Genomic DNA, 25,058 nt, shown 5'->3' on the forward strand with positions numbered 1-25,058 from the left:
ATGTAAAGGTAACATTCTAAAAAATTTAATATGCCTGAAACTGGATGACTTTTTAATGTGTATGTTTCCTTCACAGTTGTATTGTGACTTGTGGAAGTGATGGTGATGTGAGGATTTGGGAAGACTTAGATGATGATGATCCTAAGTCCATTAATGTTGGAGAAAAAGCATATTCATGTGCTTTGAAGGTAGTAAAAACAGTTATATCAATTGATATGAAATGATCCTGGCATGTGATTTTTATGCTTAAGTGAAAAATACTTTTATAGAAGTTTTGAATAGATGTATGTTTTTGTTTCTCTTGTGAAATAATATTTTAAAATGTATAATAATGCCATAACTTGCCCACAGTTTTCAAAGATAAACTCTGAATTGTTTGTTAAAAGTGATTAATGGCTATTAATAATGAACCAATTAAAATATATGCAAGAAAATTACACTTTTCTTTTAAGAAAGATTTAAATGCTCCCTTTTTTCCTTTGAGGGAAATTTCATTGGTGGTTTTAGCTCACTGCTATGGTTTTAATGTGTCCCCCCAAAAGCATGTGCTGGAAACTTAATCCTCAATGCAACAGTGTTGGGAGGTGAGGCCTAGTGAGAGATGATTAGGCCATGAGGGCTTTTGCCCCATGAATGGCTTAATGCCATTATCTCAGGAGTGGTTCACTATAAAGGGGAGAATCTGATCCTCTTGCTCTTTCTTGTCCTTTCTTTGCCCTTCTGTCATGGGATGACACAACAACAAGACCTTCTCCATATGCTGGCTTCTCGATCTTGAACTTCCCAGCCTCCAGAATCATGAGCCAGTAAATTTCTGTTCATTATAAATTACCCAGTCTGTGTTGTTTTGTTACAGCAGCACAAAATGGACTAAGATATTCACTAATTAGGATAACTGAAGGAATTGTTCTAGAAAAAAGGAATGTTTCATTAACTTTTCCAATATATATTCATATTCCTATTTTCTGATGTTTCGTGTGAGGCAAACACGGGAATGAGATGAAGTTTACTTTAAGAATGAAGACATATTCAGAAAGACTTTGGAAATTAAGTGTCTATAAACCCCTAAAGTTTTTATTGTGATGACTTTTAATTTGAGTATATTGTATTTGGGTACAAAAAAATCTTTTCACAGGATTCATATTTTTTCCAAACCAGGCTCATTTAAGGTAGATGAGATGGTATTTAGATAATTTAGATATTCTTTTTAAAATGATCACATATAACAGAAAATACATTCCCAGAAGAAAAAATATAAATAACCAACATACATTAAATATAAACTAAATCTTGCTAAGAAGCAATGAAATCCAAATTCAGCAATTGGGTATTTTTTTTTTCTATCAGATTAGCAAAGATGATAAATATTGCTAATCCCAGTATTAGGGCTTAGTTTACAATAAGTGAATTCTAGGTGTCAGCAAGAGTGACTCTTCCTGGGGCTCTGAGGGAGACTGTTCTATTCCTGTCTTCTAGGTTCTGGTGGTTGTGACAATCCTTAGCATTCCTTGCTTTGTAGACACATCACTCCAGTTTCTGCCATGGACTGCATTCTGCATTCGGACTTTACCCTACAAAAAGACATATAATGATTTTATTGTGGAAACATAGGACAACACTATATATAATAGCCATTACGACCATGCCTTCTGATGCCCTCTTTCCTCAAGACTAGCTATGTTTTCTCTGGAAAACTCTGTAGTCTCCTTGGGATCCATAACAATACTATTTAAAAGTTTATCTTACCAGAAGTAAAAGAAAAGTCAGAGGCTAAATGATTGGCTGGTGAAGGTAAAATTAAGTTTTCTAAAGCTAGCAAATTTTTCTTGCTAATGTCCATTTCAGGAAAGTTGTACATTGAATGATAATTTTTCCCTTGACATGCACTACATTTTTAAGTTTTTGTGTTTTTTTTACTGGATTTTTAACTATGGAGAGACTCCCAATTGATTTGGATTTGTTTTTGCCGATGTTCTTACCTTTATTTTTCTTGTAGAATGGAAAATTGGTCACTGCAGTTTCTAATAATACTATTCAAGTGCACACATTTCCTGAAGGAGTTCCAGATGGTATATTGACTCGTTTCACTACAAATGCAAACCATGTAGTCTTTAATGGGGATGGTACTAAAATTGCTGCTGGATCTAGGTAAGGCTCTTTGACATCAGAAAAGGAATAATGTTAGAAAAAAAGGCCTCCTTCATTTGTTTCACGGTAATATTTTCAGGACTCTGACACTTCATTTTTTTGTTGTTGTTACTTCATTTTTATATTCAAGTCTTTAGTAAAGGTTTTTGAAGACAAACTTGTGCTTCTTTGTGAATTGAAATATATTGCTTTACAGATGGCCTATTCAGTAAATGCTGAAAAGATATCTTGATACAATTTTTTTTTTTTTTTTGAGACAGAGTCTGGCTCTGTTGCATGGGCTAGAGTGCTATGGCGTCAGCCTAGCTCACAGCAACCTCAAACTCTTGGGCTCAAGCAATCCTTCTGCCTCAGCCTCCCGAGTAGCTGGGACTGCAGGCATGTGCCACCATGTCCGGCTAATTTTTTTTATATATTTTATTATATTATATATTTTTATATTTTATATATTTTTTATATATTTTTATATATTTTTAGTTGGCCAACTAAAATTTCTTTCTATATTTTTAGTAGAGATGGAGTCTCGTTCTTGCTCAGGCTGGTTTTGAACTCCTTGACCTTGAGCGATCCACCTGCCTCGGCCTCCCAGAGTGCTAGGATTACAGGCTTGAGCCACCTTGCCTGGCCCAATATTTTTAAAAATTATTTTAGTTAGAATTTGGACTGTACAATCAGAATTTTTCCAGTTTCCCTTGATTCTTTTCATAGGAAAAAAATATGTTTGGTTGAATTGCTGACATGAAGTGAAAGGCATAGTACTTTTTTAAATGGTGTGGCTGTTATTAGATTAGCAAATAATAGAAGCTTAAAATATAATTATGAAGCTTAAATGTGAGAAGCCATTTAGGAAGTATTTGTATTTTAATGTAATGGGATATCTTGACTTGGGTTTTCAGCATCTTTAATAGAACAAAACTTAAAGATAAGTCATTAAATTTGGGTGCCCAATTTTATAAGTTGCTATAAAGAAATTATAGCATTTACTCTTGTGATTTTGAAATATTTGGTGCATAGCTTTTAGGAGAGGCATTTAGTATTGGCATTTATTCACATGCATTACTCTTTATTGTTCGTAGTGATTTCCTAGTCAAAGTTGTGGATGTGATGGATAGCAGCCAACAGAAAACATTTCGAGGACACGATGCCCCTGTTTTAAGTCTTTCCTTTGATCCTAAGGACATCTTTCTGGTAATTATTTTTTCCCTCTCTTTTTGTGTTTTTCCTGAATATGTTTAAAAAATTTTAAGAGAATTAACAGAAAATTTCACCCAGCAGATAAAAGGCTGATTGATTTAATCACCTGAACCAGTTTCTGTGTTGTATTTTCATATAGTATTATTAGAAATCTAATTGTTTGTTCCTGCAGGCATCATCTAGTTGTGATGGATCTGTCAGAGTGTGGCAAATTTCAGATCAGGTAAAATCATCAATTAAAATTTAAAACTTTTTGTTCATTTCCATCATATGTTGGGTTTTACATATTGTATTACTGGGCCAAATTAATAGTTTTTCTTTAGAGTTCTTTGAGTAGCATTAATGTTGTTTTTGTGATCAAATTCCACAGTAACCTAATGCTAAAGAAAATATATTGAAGACTAATTGCTTTTGTACCAAATCATAAGGAGAATAATAGATTAATACTTTATTTTTAAATTTTGTAAATCAAGGCAGTAAATTTAATTATTATATATTTACAAGTTAACTGCCATGTGTTGGGCCTTGTGTTAGATGTTGGAGATACAAGAATAAAATAAGACATTAGCCACACTTAATTTGGAAAGTCTCATATACAACTTAACCTAGCCTGATAAAGATACTAAAGGAGGTATGAAAGAAAGTGCTCTCCAATTGGCAGAGGAAACAGTTAAGTTTTCCTGAGGTAATCAGAGATACCTTGGCATTTCTAGAGATAATGTGACTGACAAGAAAAATATCTCCCGCAGATATGCCTTAGTAGCCACAGTTCCTTCCTCTCATTCTTGAGCTATTTAGAAAGACTGACTTTGACACCATATGTTTTATAGTAGACCTTTAAATTTTTGTTTATTTTTGTAGACACTTTAGGATTTTAACATGTTGGGGTTTTCTGTATGTGTGTTTATTCACTGAGTATGTTTGCTTATTCTGCACAGGAAATACTCTTACCTCATTTAATTATTTAAGATTTGTACCCTTTATACCTTTGAAGGGCTTTAAGCAATTTAGTTAAATCAGGTATTATTATAATTAAATTAAAGTGCATAAAGTTGCTTTTTTCTGAAATATATATCAATTTGAAGAAACCACCTATTAAATGTATTTAGTTCTGCATGTATTTTGGAAGCAATTTTCATGAAGGAAAATAAATTTTCTTTTTCAAAAAAACAGACATGTGCTATTAGTTGGCCACTGCTACAAAAATGCAATGATGTGATAAATGCAAAATCAATCTGCAGACTTGCTTGGCAGCCAAAAAATGGAAAAGTAAGTGACTCTTATTTTTGAACCTTTAAGTATTTATTACAATCTTTGTCAACTTTGAATGTAAGAATAGTTTTAATTGTAACTTCTTGTTTCATTTTGTTTATACATTTTAGAGCCCTGAGCCAAATAATTAATATTGAAATGATTTAAAAAATATTTCAACTTTTTAAATATTCTCTTTAATGTATATATTTTATATAAATTAATTTGTGTTTTTCTTTACATTCATGCTTAATGGAATAACTGAAATAATCTTGTTATGTCTACTCTCACCATTAGTATTTAACATTTTAGAGGTACTAAGCCATACAGTTAGACAACAGAAAGATATATGGAGTTTGAAAGGAAGAAGGAGAATGTTTGTTATATGCAAATGAAATGCTTATATACAAAGAAATCCCAAGAAAATCAAATGGGGGAGAAAACTATTACTATTAATAAGAAAATTTGGTAAGGTAGCTGGAAGCAAAATTAATGTACAAAACCAATAACAATTCTGTATATAAACAGTAGCCATTTAGAAAATATACTGGAATAAAATAATGCATTTACTTTTAATTGTGAAAGATAGGCCAGGGTTGGGCATGGTGGCTCACACCTGTAATCCCAGTACTTTGGAAGGCCTAAGTGGGAGGATTGCTTTAGGCCAGGAGTTTCACACCATCCTGAGCAACATAGTGCTACCCCATCTTTACCAAAAAAATTTTTAAAAATTAGCTGGGCATGGTGGTGTGCATACTTGTAGTCCTAGTTACTTGGGAGGGTCAGTTGGGAGGATCAGTTGAGCCCAGGAGTTCGAGGTTGCGTTAGCTGTGATCTTATCATTGCACTTCAGCCTGAGTGACAGAGCGAGAGAGACCATGGTCCCTTAAAAAAAAAAAAAAAAAGAGAAGGAAGGAAGAAAAAGATAAAATAACTGAAATAACTGGGGTTAAATGTAATAAGAAATGTGAAAGATCTATCTAAAGAAAACTTTGCCATGCTACCAAGAGAAGTTAAAGAAGACTTGGATAAATAGAAACATGTATCCCATTCTTAGAAAGGAATTTTTGATATAAATAAAGATGTCAGTTCTTCCCTAAATTAATCTATAGTTTTGATAGCATTGATAGCATTCAAATACAAAATATGAATAAGATGTTTGAGAGGACCAAATTAATCTGATTCTAAGTCCATGTGGAAACTGAAGATTTTGAAAAAGGAAAGTGATGAAAAGTCTAGTCCAATCAGATATTAAAACATAAGGGTATGGAAATTAAAAATTTGCTACTGACTCATGAATAGACATGTGTCTATTAGAGAAATAGATCCAAACGTATATGGGAAAAGGAGATTTAGTAAATTGTATTATCACAAGAGCATGAATACCAGGAGATGAAAATCATTGAGGACCATGTTGGAGGCTCCCTCCCAGGCAATGAATCTATATATAGGTATTTGCTATGCTATTCTTTCAACTTCATGTGTGAAATTTTTCAGAAAGGATTATTAATAAACTTAATCCTATAAAAAGTAAAGAATTTTGCATGATAAAAAATATTACAGAGTTTCAGGGGAAACAACAAACTGGGGGGGAAATTTGAAACAATATAACAAAGAGCTCATTTCCTTAATATACAAAGTATTCTTACAAATCAATAAAAACCCAGTAGAAAGATGGACAAACACAAGAGCAGTGTACAGAAAAAAATATATAGTTGGCTTTTAAACATGAACATATGCAGTTTTACATACTAAAAGAAATACAAATGGAAACTATAATGGTAGCCTGTTTTCATTTATCAGAGATAGTCAGAGATCAAGTTTGATTATATACTGTGTGGAAGAGGGTTTGGCAAATTCTATCAAAATAAATGACTAATAGTCCTACTTCTAGGCATATATCCTGTAAGCATATTCATACATGCGCACTACAGAGTATGTATAATAAATGTTGTACCACTTTTTTGTGACAGTAAAGACTGGAAATGTAAATATTCATTTATAGAAAGCTGGTTAAATAAATTGTGGTATTTCTGTGTAGAGATAGATACAGCATTTCTGTGGTATTTCTGAACCTCTAGGGTGAGGTATATCTGTATATCCTTATATGGAATAATCTTCAAGATATATTGTTAAGTAAAAAACATCAAGCTGTAGAACGGTAGTTATAGAGAAGATGCTACTGTTTATTAATTTTAAAAATTATGAGTCTGTAGGCCGGGCGCGGTGGCTCACGCCTGTAATCCTAGCACTTTGGGAGGGCGAGGCGGGCGGATTGCTCAAGGTCAGGAGTTCGAAACCAGCCTGAGCAAGAGACCCTGTCTCTACTAAAAATAGAAAGAAATTAATTGGCCAATTAATATATATAGAAAAAATTAGCCGGGCATGGTGGCGCATGTCTGTAGTCCCAGCTACTCGGGAGGCTGAGGCAGTAGGATAGCTGAGCCCAGGAGATTGAGGTTGCTGTGAGCCAGGCTGACGCCACGGTACTCACTCTAGCCTGGGCAACAAAGTGAGACTCTGCCTCAAAAAAAAAAAAAAAAATTATGAGTCTGTGTGTGTGTATATATATATATATATACACACTTATATATGTCTGTATGCGTTCTTGTGTAGTCTATCCTTATATTTGCCACTGGGCAGTAGATATAGAATTTAGGGATGGGAAGGAGACTTTCTGTTACCCTTTTGTGTCATATAAACTTTTAAGAGTGTACATTTTATATTACAGTGATAATTGAACTCAAGGAAATCTAGATATGTTTTTCTTTGCTTACAAAACATTAATATAATTACTTTAAAAATTAAAATTAACATAGCTTTACTGTTAATAATTTTTTTGGATAAACATGGAAAGAATACACAGTTTTAGTTTTTCTACTAATCTGTTTCTTTGGAAGAATGTGTAAGGCGATAAATTTATTTCTTTTTCTTAACATATTCAATGGATTCTGGCTCTACTTCCTTCCAATAAATTAGATGAATTTTTAGATCCAAAGGACCTAGATTCCTTAAGAAATAATTAAAAATACTAGTAACTACAAATTCTTTATTTTTCAGTGCAAGCAGTAGAGTGATCATCACCTATTTTTTGCTTATCAAAATTTTAAGTAATTTTGTAAGTTTTGTCAATTGCCAGTTAAAATACAAATTTGTTGTGGGGGGGGTGGAGAAAAATATTTAAATTTGTGCCAGGCATGGTGTGTGCCTGGAGGCTGAAGTGGGAGGATTGCTTGAGGCTAAAAGTTCAAGGCCAGCCTGGGCAATATAGCCAGACCCCATATAAAAAAACAACAACAACAAATTTGCTTTTATGTCTGTAAATTTATCTGGATGTATTTTCTGCCTTTTTTCCTCTTCAAATTCAGTTTAATGTAAACTTTTATTAAATCTTTTCTGATAGTTACTGGCAATTCCTGTTGAAAAATCTGTTAAGCTATATAGAAGAGAAACTTGGAGTCATCAATTTGATCTTTCAGATAATTTCATCTCTCAGGTAGGTTTTATAAGTGACACTTTCAGTAGGCTATAGGAAATATTTAATACATACTTTGCCTAAATACAGTTGCAGTTAAATATTATTGGAAGTAGAGAACAACTTCAGACTGTTGTGCCTGTGTCTACCTTCTACCAGCTCATCCTTCCTTTATTTGATCAATAATTGGACAGTAGATAGGTCTTTGCTAAGTCCTATCTGACCTTTCTCCTTTGTGAGATTTAATAAGAAGATCTTTTTAATTCTTAAGAAGTCAAATTTAGGCCGGGCACAGTGGCTCATGTATGTAGTCCTAGCACTCTGGGAGGCCAAGGCGGGCAGATCGCTCAAGGTCAGGAGTTTGAAACCAACCTGAGCAAGAGTGAGACCCTGTCTCTCCTAAAAAAATAGAAAGAAATTAATTGGCCAACTAAAAATATATAGAAAAAATTAGTCAGACATGGTGGCACATGCCTGTAGTCTCAGGTACTCAGAAGGCTGGGGCAGAAGGTTTGCTCGAGCCTAGGAGTTTGAGGTTGCTGTGAGCTGGGCTGACGCCATGGCACTCTGGCCCTGGCAACAGAGCAGCAAGACTCTGTCTCACAAAAAAAAGAAGTCAAATTTAACCCTAGCATATTATTAGAATAAGTGTTTCTTTTTTTTTAAGTCTAGTCAAGTGCAGTAGTGAGAAGAGCGGAAAGTAATATAACAAGGAGTTCAGTCTGTAACTGACTATGAACAATCAAGTGAGATAACTCACTACCTTTGGACCAGCCTAGACCAAGTTATTCTTGAATTATCAGTAATTAGCCTTTATTATTAAGTGAGTTTCACTAAGACCTATAATCGTAGACTCTGGAATTAGAACAAGAAAGGTTTTTGGTCTCGGTCTCTCTCTCTCTCTCTCTCTCTCTCTCTCTCTCTCTCTCTCTCTCTCTCTCTCTCTCTCTCACACATACATACATACATACATACATACATATACACACGCATTTTAAAATTGAGGAAATATAAGCCCGATAGGTCAGTAATTGCTTACTAAGTTTTATTTCACTTACTGGTTTTCTTCATTTTAATGGTGAATGCTAAGAGGAGTCCTTGTATTGCCTCTCTTTGTAGGATGATAATGTTTTTTAGATTTTGCTTTTAAAATTGTTCCAGGGCCAGGGACAGTGGCTCATGCCTATAATCCTAGCACTTTGGGAGGCTGAGGCAGTAGGATCACTTGAGCCTAGGAGTTTGAGACCAGCCTGAGTAATATAGCAAGGTGCCATTGCCACAAAAAATATAAAAATTATCCAGGCCTAGTGATTCGTGCCTGTAATCCCAGCTATTCAGGAGGCTGAGGCAGGAGGATTGGTTGAGCCTAAGCCCAGGAGTTTGACGTAGCAGCGAGCTGTGATTATACTACTGCGCTCTAGCGCAGGCAACAGAGCAAGACCCTGTCACACCCCCCCCCCCGCCCCCGTCCCCCCAAAAAAACAGAAACCAAAATTGGGCCAGTATAATTTTCTCATGGTAAAGAAAATAATAGGTGCTAATGATGATAGTTAAATATTATTAAAAGAGAAAGCCAAAAAATAATCTTTATCTTACAATTTGTGTAGGATATAATTAGAAATAATATAAAATAGGGATATAAAATTTGAATTGGGTAATAAAATGTTTAATTTCAAATCATGCCAAATTATTATTTATTAACTGTTTTTCTTTATAGACCCTCAATATAGTAACCTGGTCTCCCTGTGGGCAATATTTAGCTGCAGGTAGTATTAATGGCTTAATTATAGTATGGAATGTGGAAACCACTGACTGCATGGAAAGGTATGATTTAGCATATCTTTTGTCTCTTCTTTGCTCATTTCTATTAGCTTTTTTGTGTTTTTTTATGAAACATTTTAAATTTGCAGTTATTAGATTGTCAGAATGAAAATACACAGCTATTAGATTGTCAGAATTCATTTTAACTAAAATTTACCTAAAGAAATGTACAGTTTGTGTTTGTCTTGACAGTATTTTAAAAACCAACTTTTTAATTTTTAGGGTGAAAAATGAGAAAGGTTATGCAATTTGTGGTCTGGCATGGCATCCTACTTGTGATCAAATATCTTATACTGATGCACAAGGAAATCTAGGGGTCCTGGAGAATGTTTGTAACCTTACTGGAAAGACATCAAGCAGCAAGGTAATAAGTAACATGGTATAACAGTTTCTTCAGTGTTTCTGTGGTCGTATAGATTTGAAAGACACCAGCAACTACGTTTCTTGTAAAATGACAGTTTATGTTACTATATTAAATGCTCAGTAATAATTTATAGGAAAGAAATATATTTTAATTTGTTTAACCTAATGTTTCCCAAATATATTTTACTAAGAAACTTTTTCCTCCCTATATAATTTCCTTTCCAATGAATACTCTTCATGAAATACTATTTTTGTTTTTTTTGTTTGTGAAACAGAGTCTCGCTTTGTTGCCGAGGCTAGAGTGAGTGCCGTGGTGTCAGCCTAGCTCACAGCAACCTCAAACTCCTGGGCTCAAGCAATCCTTCTGCCTCAACCTCCTGAGTAGCTGGGACTACAGGCATGCGCCACCATGGCTGGCTAATTTTTTCTATATATATATTAGTTGGCCAACTAATTTCTTTCTATTTATAGTAGAGACGGGGTTTCACTCTTGCTCAGGCTGGTTTTGAACTCCTGACCTTGAGCAATCCACCCGCCTCGGCCTCCCAGAGTGCTAGGATTACAGGCATGAGCCACCGCGCCCATGCGAAATACTATTTTTGTATTCTGTGTTCTTGGGATAGTTAGGTAAATGTTTTATAGCTAAAACTTAGAGTTAGTAACTGTATCAAGTTTCAATTTGGCCTATCAATTTTTTCTGCTCTGAATTAGCCTTAACTCTTATAGCTACTCATATATCACTTCTACTTAGTCATACAGCTTTATCAAATTACTTTAAACAGGCCACTTTGTTTTTATACCTTGTTTTTGTTCAGTATTTACCCTGCCTGGCAAATGTACGCATTCATATTTCAATTCTTAGTTTAGACTTCCACTTAAAGTTTGCAGACCTTAATACATGCTTTTATCTTTCCTCCTGAAACCCCAACTAAAACCGCACTAAAGGAATTTTTTAAATGCATTATCCCATAAGGTAAAAAAAGATAGTTTAAGTGTTGATAATAAAATTTTGAAGGCTAGAAAATAAAGGGAAGGTTGGAAACTAACTTTGGCTTCTTAAAAAGTTGAATTCTAAACCTGTAGCCAGGGAAGAGCTGTGAGGTCCTACTCAATTTCCCTGACTAAATCTTCAAAGATTGGGAATTTGGTAGCACTAGGTACTTCTAAAAGAGGGGCTGAAAACAGAAGGGTTGATTTAATGAGCAAGAGATCCCTCCAGTCTCAATGTCAGAGTGCACAACTTTGTGACAGCCTGCCTTCCCTCTCCGCACATACATCTGGCAGAATCTTAGGGATTTGTTTTCTAGAAAAGGTAAAACAAAACCGGTCCTTAGCCTAGGGACACTGGGTATAGTCGAGTGGAGTTGGAATTGGGTAAGGGGGCAATACTGTATTGAAAACAGTATTAAATGAAAGTATCCATACTTGAATGTTAAAATTCCCAGCTTGCTTCTACTTGGCTCCCAGAACATTGTTAGCGAGTCTTATACTTTTCATTCAGGAGATGGGCAGAATTATCTTTGAGGAATCTGTCCAAAAGAAAAGATCTAAAGAGAGAGATTATTAACTCCAGAGAAAACAAAAAGTTGTAAAAGAGAGAAAAAATGATCATCATATACTACATCTATAAAGTGAAGATGGGAATAGGGCTAACCACTTAGAGTTATTGTGAGTGTTAAATGAATTACATATATTTAAAACAGTGTTTAGCACAACACTTTGTAAATATTGGCTATAATTTTTATTCAGCTGTGAATAGCATTTGATCTTAATAACCTAAGTACTGTACATTGATTGAACCAAAGTGAGAATATCTCTATTGGGAGGATTAGGGTAGAAGAATAGTATGCATGCATACAGGGGGCTGGGGATGGTTGTGAAAGGGTACCAAGTCCTCATTTACCATAGACAGAAGTTAATAGGATCTATTAAATCAATAGTGATTAAAACTGAAAAATAAAAAAGAAATAGTGCTAGAATATTACTTACAGGTATGAAAGAAAGTACCAAAGAAACAATTAAAAGAGCTGAAAAGATTTACTCTGCAGAGAAGTAAGTTGGGAGCTGTGTTCAACTTAAAGATTTTCTTATGAAATCTTTAACCCTTCTATCCAGAATGTACCATTCTCTCATTTTTCCTTTCATTGTTCATACTACATTTTCACACCTGTTAACATTTTATGAGCATCACCATACATATATGACAAAACTCCTATTTTCCTATAAGAAAATCCAAAAAAAGGTTATGGCTAACTTGAGTACATAAACTTTTAAGTCTACAGATGGAATGGTTAAATATCTTCTTATAGCATTTAGTCATTAATTTAATTATATATCAAGTCATGTTTAAATATATGAATTTAGAAGTACTTTTAAAATTTTCTCTCATTTTATTAAACATTAGTTTTTCTGAACGAAATTATGTTTACTTCCATTTAAAAGGTTTGTGCCATGCGCAGTGGCTCACACCTATAATCCCAGCACTTTGGGAGGATTACCTGAGGCCAGGAGTTGAAGGCCAGCCTGGGCAACATAGGGAAAGTTGCTCTCTACCAAAAATTTTTAAATTCTGTAACTAAAAAAATAAATAAATAAAAGGTTTGTGATATGGTCCTTTTTAATCTGTTAATGGTATCTCATTAGAATGTTATACCAAACTATAAGTTTCCATTGGCTTGTCATTGGTTCCGTTTTCATTCATCCTCTAGGAGTAACTTGTGTACTCACCAATATATCTGCTTACCATTTCATTTTTTATTTTTATTTTATTTTAGAGACAGAGTCTCACTTTGTCACCCAGGCTGGAGTTCCATGGCACAATCATAGCTCGAACTCCTGGGCTCAAGCAATCCTCCCAGCTGATCCTCCTGAGTAGCTAGGACTATAGGCACGTGCCATCACATCCAGCTAATTTTTTAATTTTTGTAGAGGGCTGCTCTCCCTATGTTGCCCAGGTTAATGTCGAACTCCTGGTGTCAAGTTATCCTCCTGCCTTGCCCTTCTGAAGTGCTGGGATAACAAGCATGAGACACTGTGCCCAGCCCTATTTCACTTTTTAAAGTGATCTAAAATTTGTTTAGAGTGACACCCAACTGCTGCAATTGTATGTTCATTTTCCTGGGAAATAATGATTAAATCCACATTAAATTTCTTTGCCTCCTTTATTTTTTTGTTCTATCACTATCTCTATAAGCATCGAAAAACTAACACACACACACAAAACAAAGACAAAAAAAGAATTTTTAAAAAAGGAAAAAATATAAAAAAATAAAAATAACAGATGATTTAAAAGAAATGTATAGTATCTTGTTCAAAATAAAAATAAATGAGAGCATGTCTTATGAGAGACTTTGTGAAAGGATGTGAAATTCATACGTGTATGGAGAAAGATTTCTCACACAGAGTTTAGAATTATAGAAGTAAAACTTTATTTTTCTGAGAAGAAAAGAAAGAGAGAGAGAGCATGAAAGAGAGAGAGTGAGTGGCCATAAATGAAGGAGTAGAGATATGGGGCCCCTGAGGGAAAGTCGCTTGGAGTTTTAAAGCATAAAAATGGCGTTTTTTCCTCTGCTTTAGTAGACCAATAACAGAAGCGGCAGCAAAGCTATTGCAGGTGTTCCTTGTTTTCTCTCTTTTCTCTGTGAGGCCAGCTTATCTGAGTCCTTGGAATCTGGTTTTTGGCAAGAACTGAGACACAGTTGGAGTGGGAAGTTCATATCCCTACTGTCTGCTTAGGGATCTTCAAGGCTGAGAAGCAACTCTTAGAGATAACGAGTTAGGCCATAGGTGTTTAATTAAACAAAACAAATGGCAGTTGTGCTGTGAGTTTATTTCTATTTGATAGTTTATTTTTGTCTGTTGATTCTTATTAGTAAGGGCACCTTTCACTTTGGATTTAGGAATATTATTAATGTGACTTCTTTTCAGGGGAATGACTTTTGAGGAATAAAATCTTGCCTTATATTTTGGCAAGTATTGGTTTGCATATCTATCCTTACACTCAAGTCCCATCCCCAGACTATAAGCATCTAAAATAAAGACTGAGGCCGAGAGTGGTGGCTGACGCCTGTAATCCTAGCACTCTGGGAGGCCGAGGCGGGAGAATAGCTCAAGCTCAGGAGTTTGAGACCAGCCTGAATAAGAGCGAAACCCCATCTCTACTAAAAATAGGAAAAAATTAGCTGGGTGTGGTGGAGAGCACCTGTAGTCCCAGCTACTTGGGAGGCTGAGGCAGGAGGATCACTTGAGCCGAGGAATTTGAGGTTGCTATGAGCTAAGCTGACACCACAGCACTCTAGCCCTGGCAACAGAGCCAGACTCTGTCTCAAAAATAAATACATACCTACATACATAAATACATACTGAGTCTTACTATATAAATATAAATACAATATTCATAAATATATTTATTAATTATTATCTCTCAGAACATAGCTTATTTGATAGAGTTTAAGATTGCCTTTTCAGTAATTGAGTTTTTCCAAATAGTTTACTAATACTATTCACTAATACTATTAACTTTCATAAATAGTTTACTATTAGTATTAACTTTCTCCTTTGTATTAATTTGTTCAAGGTATCTAGCAGAGTGGAAAAGAATTATGATGATCTTTTTGATGGAGATGATGAAAGTAATGCTGGTGATTTTCTAAATGACAATGCAGTTGAGATCCCCTCTTTTTCAAAAGGGATTATAAATGATGATGAGGATGATGATGACCTCATGATGGCTTCAGGTCGTCCTAGACAGCGAAGTCACATCCTAGAAGATGATGAAAACTCAGTTGGTATGAATTTGACTTTGTGCATGTGATAATTCACCTTGTTAATTAATGTTTTTGATATTTTAACTAAAGCTGTTATTTAAAGTCATCATTGGATTTGTAGAATGTAGCTAACTAAAGCAGTGCTTAAGAGAGAATTTTATAGCATTAAATGCTTATGTTAAAAGGCTTCGAATCTATGACCTAAGCTTCTGCTATAGCAAACTAGAAAAAGAAGAAATTAAACCCCAAGAAAGCAGAAGGAAAGAAATGATAAAGAGCAAAATTCAATAAACTTGACAACAGAAACTATAAAGTCAATGAAACCAAAAATTGCTTCTTTGAAAAGACCAATAAAATTGATAAGTCTCTATCCTGACTGATCAAGAAAAAGGCAAAAATTACTAATATAAGAATGAAAGAGGAGTCATCACTGTAGATGCTGTGTAGACTTAGGTTATCTAGTGCGGTAGCCACTAGACACAGGTGGCTATTGAGCACTTGAAACATGGCTAGTCCTGATTGAAATGTGTTGTAACTCTAAAATGCAACCAGATTTTGAAGACAGAAAAAAAAATGTAAAATATCTAGTAAACTTTTTATTTTTAGTATATGTTGAAATGATATGTATTTTAAAGGTACTATATTGTTAAAATTAATTACATGTTTCTTTATAGCTTTTAAAGATAGCTATGAAAAAATTTTAAATTACATCTGTGACTCACATATTTCCGTATGCCAGCACTGCTATTGATAACAAAAGGATAACAAGAGAATATTATAACTTTGTGCTTATAAATTTAAAATGAAGGCCGGGCGCAGTGGCTCACGCCTGTAATCCTAGCACTCTGGGAAGCCTAGGCGGGTGGATTGCTCGAGGTCAGGAGTTTGAAACCAGCCTGAGCAAGAGCGAGACCCCCATCTCTACTATAAATAGAAAGAGATTAATTGGCCAACTAATACATATAGAAAAAATTAGCCGGGCATGGTGGCGCATGCCTGTAGTCCCAGCTACTCAAGAGGCTTAGGCAGCAGGATTGCTTGAGCCCAGGAGTTTGAGGTTGCTGTGAGCTAGGCTGATGCCACGGCACTCACTCTAGCCTGGGCAACAAAGCGAGACTCTGTCTCAAATAAATAAATAAATAATAATAAAATAAAATGAAATGGGCAAATTCTTTGAAAGATACAAACTACCAAACTAACACAAGAAGAAATAGATAACATGAATAGTGTCGTAACTATTAAAGAAATTGAGATTATAATTTAAACCTTCAAATAAAGTACCTGTCACAACAACTTACATGCTAAAATAACATGTTTGAGCATTATCAAGTAAAATGCTAATATATGGTGGTAAGTTGTGCTGCATTTAAATCATAGGGTTTTTAGAGCAGCAGTCCTCGTTGTTTTGGTCTCAATACCACTTAACATGCCAAAAAATTTTGAGGACCCCAAAGAACATTTATTTATGGAGATATATCTATTATTTATCAGAAATGTTTAAGAATTTATTCACTTAAAATAATGGTAATAATCTCATGTAAACATGAATAACATTTTTTTAAGAAAAACAAGAAAATTTGGTTAGAAGAGTAGCATTTCAGTCTTTGCCATGTCTGGCATAGAGGACAGCTGGATTATCTCATCTGCTTTTGGATTAAGTCTATTGCCATGTATTGTTGCTTGAAGTATTTGAAGAAAATTTGATCTGACACAAATAACGTAATTTGGAAAAGGAGACATATTTTAATAGCCTGGTCTGATAATTGTGGATACTCTTTGATACTGCACCAAAACGTAGCAGATGGTAGTTTCTTAAAGATTACTTGCAAAGTGGAATCTGAAAACTTTAATGAACTTTTTCAACTATTTTACATTAAAATCCATTGATCTCTTTAGCCAGGCATGGTGGCGCATGCCTGTAGTCCCAGCTACTCGGGAGGCTGAGGCAGAAGGATCACTCGAGCCCAGGAGTTTGAGGTTGCTGTGAGCTAGGCTGACGCCACGGCACTCACTCTAGCCTGGACAACAAAGTGAGACTCTGTCTGAAAAAAAAAAAAATCCATTGATCTCACTTGAACTTTTAATGGACTTTTTAACCATGTTTGATTTTGCAGCATATGCATTGGTTTTGTCAAAAATAGGCCCACTGAGGTTTGCAGACCTTTCTAATATTGACATCTCATCAATATAAATTATATTTGTTAGTATCATCACCAATCTTATCAGAAGTTTTTAAATATTAGTTATCAAGCTCATAGTGGCAAGTAGAAGTTTTTCAATATTCTAATTTTGCTATCAGTTTTTCTTAAATGACAGGTTGCCTTCATTCATTTCCAAGAAAATGTTTGCCAGATACCCAAGTTTGCATAAGCATAGTTTATCTGGCATTTTTTTAAAAAAAGTAAAGTGGTGTTCTGTGAAAAATCACTTAGTTCAGCTTGCAACTCAAACAATTGCACAAGTGCTTTTTTTCAAGGCAACCATCATACTATTTTATGCTTACTTCCCATTTCAACACACAAAACTTTTTTAAAAATCTGTATAAGGATCAATATTTAATCACATTAATATTTTTACTGCAAGTGAGTGGTTGTTAACAATGGACTGACTGTTAATATAGTTTCAAGCCATTGCCTTTTTTTTGAGACAGAATTTTGCTTTCTTGCCCATGCTAGAGTGGGTGCTGTGGTGTCAGCCTAGCTCACAGCAACAACCTCAAAACTCCTGGGCTCAAGCAACCCAGCTGCTTCAGCCTCCCAAGTAGCTGGGACTACAGGCATGCGCCACTATGCCCGGCTGATTTTTTCTATATATATTAGTTGGCCAATTAATCTCTTTCTATTTATAGTAGAGATGGAGTCTCGCTCTTGCTCAGGCTGGTTTCAAACTCCTGACCTTGAGAAATCCACCCGCCTCGGCCTCCTAGAGTGCTAGGATTACAGGCATGAGCCACCACGCCTGGCCTTGCCACTGCCTTGATTGATGCAAAGGTATCATGAGTTTTGTACCATCACTGCATCTTTGTTACACAGTGAAATGAAAGAGGCAAATATCATGTTGGTTTCATCACACATGAATGGAAAAGTTGTTAGATTCCATAATACTTTTTCTTTTTCCTGATCATTTGTATTTATGATCCTCTTAAATATATAATCCATTATATTGTAGATGTTACAATGCTAAAAACTGCTTCTAGTCTTCTCAAAGAAGAGGAAGATGATCAGGAAGGCAGCATTCACAGTCTTCCACTTGTAACATCCCACAGGCCACTTTATGAAGGACCCATGCCAACTCCCCGGCAAAAGCCATTCCAGTCGGGTTCTACACCCTTGCATCTCACTCACAGGTTCATGGTAAGTCTTAGTTCTACATGGAACTTCTAAATAGCTTTTCAGCATTTTATTCTCACTATAGTTGATTTTGTTGGATAAAACATTTTTAAAAACCTTAATTAAATGACCTGCAGCACTTTGGTTGATTTGTATTTTGTGGCTGATTTATTTTATGGTTAACTCAGTTTTAATCTTTCAACCTTATAATTGAAATCATGTTAAATAAAATTCTCCTTTGTAAAATGATATATAATGAACATAAGTAAATATTAATGTATGTTTTATACCTCTGGCTATACTTCTAAACCTTATTTGTCATATTGGTTGTTATAGAGAGTATTATACTGATTCCAAAACTCTTGTTAGAAGGTATTTTTTAAGGTGGCAATTACTAGTTTAATATATTATTAATAAAAGGTGATAAGTACTAAGGAGGAAAAAACCTATTTGCCCCTTTTCCTTACCCCTGTACTAGAATGTAAACTCTACAATGATAGGATTTTTCTGTTTTGCTTACTGATATGTTCGTGGCATTTAGAACAAAGTTTTGCACAGTAGGCATTAAATATATATTTCTTGAATAAATGAGTGAATGTGTTTGCATTTTGCCTTAAGTTTGAGCTCTTAAACAGTTTAGTATTTCTATTTGTTGGCTATTTGAGGTTTTCCACTCTGAGCATTTTGCCTTGTTGTGTAGGCCTGGTATAAAGTTTTATGTAAACATTAAGGGTAATATTTAATATTAATAAAACTTCTCATTGCCATCAGTAATCATCAAGTAATATTTCCTAGTTTTTAGCGTCAATATTTTGTTTATAGTTTTATATATTTAACTAATTTTATTGGAGACACTGGGTCCTACAGTGTACATTAGTGGAAGATGAGTTTTCCAAATTATACCAAATAGTGTCAGTTTATGTTTCCTTAAAATGTGTATATTTATCCTATGATAGTTAGTTGGAATAGAAATAAAAAATCTGTTGCTGTTTGCATCCATATTTGTAAGTAAAGTTTTAAAATGTTTCATTCAAGGAATTTAATGTTTAAAGGCGAATTGTAAAGTACTTTTTAAATAATAGCATGTAATCCATTTTTAAGTATTAAATACTCCTCTTGTTAATAAATAAGACTAGATATATTTTAGTCTTATGAAGAGAAGAGTAATTAGTAATTATAGCTCTGGTATTACTACTGCTGTCTGAAACTAGAGTTAGATGAGATATAGTAGTTCTCATATCTTAAATTTTGATACTAACTGAATTGTAAGATTTGTTAATTTGTACCTACTTATTCTAGGGCTTCACTTTTTCTTAAACTTATATTTAACCTGTTTGTAGGTGTGGAACTCTGTTGGAATTATTCGCTGCTATAATGATGAGCAGGACAATGCCATAGATGTGGAGTTCCATGATACTTCCATACACCATGCAACACACTTATCAAACACTTTGAATTATACCATAGCAGATCTTTCCCATGAAGCTATTTTGTTGGCATGCGAAAGCACTGATGACCTAGCAAGGTAAATTCAAAATTCCTAGGAAGAGCTTGGTACTGTTGAACTATTAGATACAATTGTTGAAATTAAAGACAAAAAGTTAATAAAACAAAATCATATCTTTTGTAGTGTGAAATTTCAGAAAGAAGAGTTTGGTACAAATACCAGTACACCCACAGTGTGTCAAAAAAGTCTGTTTTTGCCCTAACTTTTCCATTATTGCCCTAACTTTTCCATATTCTCTAACTACATATCAAAATGATATGATGTGATTTGTAATGCAAGGGAAATGGAATTATTTTTATATTTGTGTTTTTATTACTATTATAAGAGTAATGTAGGCCAGGTGCAATGGCTCATGCCTGTAATCCTAGCACTCTGGGAGGCTGAGGCGGGAGGATTGTTCAAGGTCAGGAGTTGGAAACCAGTCTGAGTAAGAGCGAGACCCCGTCTCTACTATAAATAGAAAGAAATTAATTGGCCAACTAATATATATAGAAAAAATTAGCTGGGCATGGTGGCGCATGCCTGTAGTCCCAGCTACTTGGGAGGCTGAGGCAGAAGGGTTGCTTGAGCCCAGGAGTTTTGAGTTTGCTGTGAGCTAGGCTGATGCCACGACACTCACTCTAGCCTGGGCAACAAAGCGAGACTCTGTCTCAAAAAAAAAAAAAAAAAAAGAGTAATGTATGTTCATTGTATTTAAAAAAAACAGCAGTACAGAAGTTTTAGAAAATGAAAATTCCCCCCAGAATTCTACTCTACTACTGTTAACAATTTGATATGTATCCTTCTAGATTTCTTTCTTTATGAACCCCTCTTGTTTTAATTGACTTTGAGGTATAATTCATATACAATAAAATGCACCCAGTCTAGGTATATAGGGTGATGAGCTGACAAATATGTATACTTAGGTAACCACTACCACAATCAAAATAGAGACTACTTCTTTATCACCCAAAAATTTTTCTTCATATCCTTTTGTCCTAGCCTTGGCCAACTATTGATCTGGTTTTTTGTCACTATAGATTAGATTTCAAACTTCTCTTTGAAAAAAAACCAAAAAGGATAAACAAACCCCAAAATGTACTATTCATCAATTTCCTTTTTTTGTTTAATGTATTCTGGACTTCTTTACATATTTGACAGGTAGGTAGATATTAATACATAGATTAATATTATATAGATGTCAACTGACTCTGAAAAAAAAATTATAATTTAAAAAATTAAAAAAAATAGATACAGAGAAAAAATGTGATGGAAAAGTAATGGATGCAGAATGCTTTTTTTTTAAAGAAAAACATTTTTCTCAGATTTTTGTTATTATAGCTGATTGCCCTTTCTTAACCTCTTTCCTTCAGCTGATAATAGTACTGATACACTTGAAGGATTTTACTATCTCCCAGATGATTTGAAATCAAAATCTTTCTGATTGGATGTATTTGTTTACAAACTAGGGCACAGGTCACCTGGGAACTTGTTGAAAGTGCAAAAAGAGGCCAGGTGTGGTGGCTCACACCTGTAATCCTAGCACTCTGGGAGGCTGAGGAGGGCGGATTGCTCAAGGTCAGGAGTTCGAAGCCAGCCTGAGCAAGAGCAAGACCCCGTCTCTACTATAAATAGAAAGAAATTAATTGGCTAACTAATATATATAGAAAAAATAAGCTGGGCATGGTGGCGCATGCCTGTAGTCCCAGCTACTTGGGAGGCTGAGGCAGCTGGGTTGCTTGAGCCCAGGAGTTTGAGGTTGCTGTGAGCTAGGCTGTGACGCCAAGGCACTCACTCTAGCCTGAGCAACAGGCTAGAGTTTTTTTTTTTTTTCTTTGACCCCATCAAATAACTTTATTCACACAAACGTCCCTTAATTTACAAAGCCTCAGTCATTCATACATATTAGGGGGATCCCAGTGTTCAAGGAACTTAAACTCTGTCTCAAAAAAAAAAAAGAAAGAAAGAAAGTGCAAAAAGAATCTCAGACCCCCACCCCAGATCTCTGAGTCAGAATCTACAGTTTTAACAAAATCCTCATGTGACCGAGTACATGTTGAAGTCTGAGAAGCAGTATATTAGGTCATTTTAACTTTTTAATCAGTTGCCTAATTTACGCATTATAAAATTAACTCAATACTTCATTATTGAATTAAATCAGTTTACTGAAATAAATCCTTGTTGACTCAGTGTCTCTAACTCAGAATTTCATGTATGAGAATATTTATTTCTATGTGTAGTTTTGATTTTAGATAATCCTCTTTGTTTTTCTTGAATATATTATTTCACAGGGATATATAATGTTATCTTTTCATTTTAAAATTGGATATTAGAATTACTGTTCAGAAAGTCATTACTTCCTCTGATTCCAAATACTTATGGTACCTACATTCTGAAGCTTAAAGTATTTGTGTTTAATAATAACTTACATGTATATATACATGTAAGGATAAAAGACTGAAAAATGTATCAACTTTTTAGCAGTGGTTAATAATCTCACTGGTGGTGTTATATGTGGTACTTTTTATATTCTTCTGTTTTAACTTTTTTTTGCAGTGAGAGAACTGTTGCTTAACATTTTGATGCTTCCTTCCTTTTTTAAAACTTAGTTGTGATTTTTTGTACATTTACAATATGAAATCATATTTAACAGTTTTTTTTTTAAGCAAGCATGAAAATGAGGTTTATTGAGGAGAGAAAGATAGGATTATAGGGCAAGAGCAAGATAAGGTTTACAGAGCAAGGTACATACACTACATATGACAACCAGACCCATTGTTGCAGCAAAGGGAGAGCCAAAGGAAGGCCAAAGAGAGAGCCACACTTAATAGTTTTTAGCCTGCCTTTTTTCAGTTAACATTATGTTGTAAGCATTTTCCTGTATTTTTAAATATTCTTCAAATAAATGGCTTTTAATAATTTTAATATAGTTTAAGGATATTTCATAGTTAACTTTCTTAAGGCAATTTCTTATACTAGTAGTGTATAATAGAAAAATAGACTATTTGGTTTTGTTATTGGGTATCATGATTAGTTATATGTGAATATTACGTATAAAAGTTTGATCAATTGTTTCTGTCTTGTTTTAATTTTTAGCAAGCTTCACTGCCTGCACTTTAGTTCTTGGGATTCAAGCAAAGAGTGGATGATAGATATGCCTCAGAAGGAGGAGATTGAAGCTATATGTCTGGGTCAGGGATGGGCTGCTGCTGCCACTAGTGCCTTGCTCCTTCGATTATTTACTATTGGAGGTGTTCAGAAAGAGGTCTTCAGCCTTCCTGGGCCTGTGGTGTCAATGGCAGGACATGGAGAACAGCTTTTTGTTGTTTATCACAGAGGTAGGTTTTTGCCTAGTCTTTCGTAATTTTACCATGAAGTAAAATGGAAATTGAGCTTTTTTGTTGTAGGTACTGTTTTTGTTTTGGATTATATACCTTTTTTTACATTTATGTAATATTTGTATTAGTGTAATCTTTAAATGTAGGGAATTTTGTTTTTTCACTAATAGCAATGAAAATGAAAACATTTTATGTATAGAACTATATTATAGAGAGAATTCCAAGGTAGAGTTTCCTTTTCCTCACCTCAAGTGTTTGTTTAGTCCCTAAGACTGGTCTTATCAAGGTTACTGATAGTCTCTTTATGCTATATATATATTTCAATAGGAAATGCTTTCTTTTCTTGTCTTCTTTGACATCACTCTCCTGGTATTTTTTCTCAATATTTTACTCGTTTTTCGCCTCTTTTGTTGGCTTCTCCTTCTTAGCTGACTTTTTAGCTAGACTGTAGCCCCTTCTTCTTTAGTACTCTGGCTAGGTCAGGGACTTTCAGTCTTTTGTCTGCTTAGCCACAGTAAAATAGATTCTACATTGCAATTCTGCACATATCTGCAAATATCACTGAAATAAAAGTCTCATGGACCACCTTTACTCTTTGATATCCTTTTTCTTTAATGCTGGTTACAACTCTAAATTGATTTTATGACTTATAGGTCTAAAAATGCAGTTTGAGAAACTCCCCTGGGGAATTTTATCAAGGCCCAGTGTTTTAAATACACTTCTGTATCTGTGACTTCTAAATTAGTATCACTAGCCCTCCCCTGTCCTGTGTCTCCAGACTTGCATATTCAATTGCCCGCTTAAAATCTCTATGTAGAGTTTTGACAGGCATCTTAAACTTAACTTGCTCCCAAAAAACCTTTGATTTTTTTTTTCCTTCCAAACTTGTTTTTTATGTAGTTTCCCCATCTCGGTAGATGGCATACTAACAATCCAGTTTCTCAAGCCAAAAATCTAAAAGTTATCCTTATTTCTTTTTCCCTCACCCTCCGCATCAACTCCAATAGCAAAATGTCCCTTCTGTGGAACAGCATTCTAAATCTGTCTCTTTTCATTTCCTCCACTAACACCCCAGTACAACCCAGATGTTGTCTCGTGGACTGTCACAGTAGCCTCCTAACTAGTCTTTCAGCTTCACTTCTTGCCTTCCACAGTCCATTCTCCACATCCTAGGTGGTGTACCCTAGGTGATCTTTTAAAAACATAAATCAGATCACATCCCTCTTCTGCTTAAATCTCTTTGACTTGCCTTCACTTTTAGAATCAAAATCCAACTTCTTAATCATAGCTGGCAAAGTGATGCTGATCCTGCAAGATCTGACCTTTGCCTGCCTCTTCAAACTCATCTCTCACCACTTTTTGTCTTATTACCCTGTTCTGGCTATACTGGCCTCTTTGTGTTCTTGGAACTCTCCAGGCTTGTTCTTCCTACCTTGGGACTTTTCATTAGCTGCCCACTCCACGTGCTATCATGTTCCTTCCCCTGATGTTTGGTTTTTTTGTTTTTTTTTTTTTTTTTTTGAGGCAGAGTCTCACTTTGTTGCCCAGGCTAGAGTGAGTGCCGTCAGCCTAGCTCACAGCAACCTCAAACTCCTGGGCTCAAGCGATTCTGCTGCCTCAGCCTCCCGAGTAGCTGGGACTACAGGCATGCACCACCATGCCCGGCTAATTTTTTCTATATATATTAGTTGGCCAATTAATTTCTTTCTGTTTATAGTAGAGACGGGGTCTTGCTCTTGCTCAGGCTGGTTTTGAACTCCTGACCTTGAGCAATCCGCCCGCCTCGGCCTCCCAGAGAGCTAGGATTACACTTCCCCTGATGTTTGCATGGAAGGCTCCAACTTGCAATTCATATCTCAGCTTAAGTTTTACTTTCTCAGAGAAGCC

The 25,058-nt window shown here is 34.9% G+C and overlaps 1 protein-coding gene across 1 annotated transcript in view; it reads left to right on the top strand.

Annotated features, from left to right (window-relative positions):
- The window catches only part of WDHD1 (WD repeat and HMG-box DNA binding protein 1), a 63,120-nt gene that overhangs the window by 8,854 nt on the left and 29,208 nt on the right, over window positions 1-25,058 (top strand). The window contains exons 3-14 of the mRNA XM_076004019.1: window positions 77-188; window positions 1,997-2,148; window positions 3,225-3,336; window positions 3,515-3,565; window positions 4,516-4,611; window positions 7,997-8,089; window positions 9,786-9,892; window positions 10,112-10,253; window positions 14,829-15,039; window positions 18,187-18,371; window positions 19,688-19,872; window positions 22,930-23,171. Of these exons, the coding sequence (XP_075860134.1) occupies window positions 77-188; window positions 1,997-2,148; window positions 3,225-3,336; window positions 3,515-3,565; window positions 4,516-4,611; window positions 7,997-8,089; window positions 9,786-9,892; window positions 10,112-10,253; window positions 14,829-15,039; window positions 18,187-18,371; window positions 19,688-19,872; window positions 22,930-23,171 (1,688 nt within the window). The remainder of the gene's footprint in view (window positions 1-76; window positions 189-1,996; window positions 2,149-3,224; window positions 3,337-3,514; window positions 3,566-4,515; window positions 4,612-7,996; window positions 8,090-9,785; window positions 9,893-10,111; window positions 10,254-14,828; window positions 15,040-18,186; window positions 18,372-19,687; window positions 19,873-22,929; window positions 23,172-25,058) is intronic.

This window comes from Microcebus murinus, chromosome 6, assembly GCF_040939455.1.
Source record: "Microcebus murinus isolate Inina chromosome 6, M.murinus_Inina_mat1.0, whole genome shotgun sequence".
Classification (NCBI taxonomy): domain Eukaryota; kingdom Metazoa; phylum Chordata; class Mammalia; order Primates; family Cheirogaleidae; genus Microcebus; species Microcebus murinus.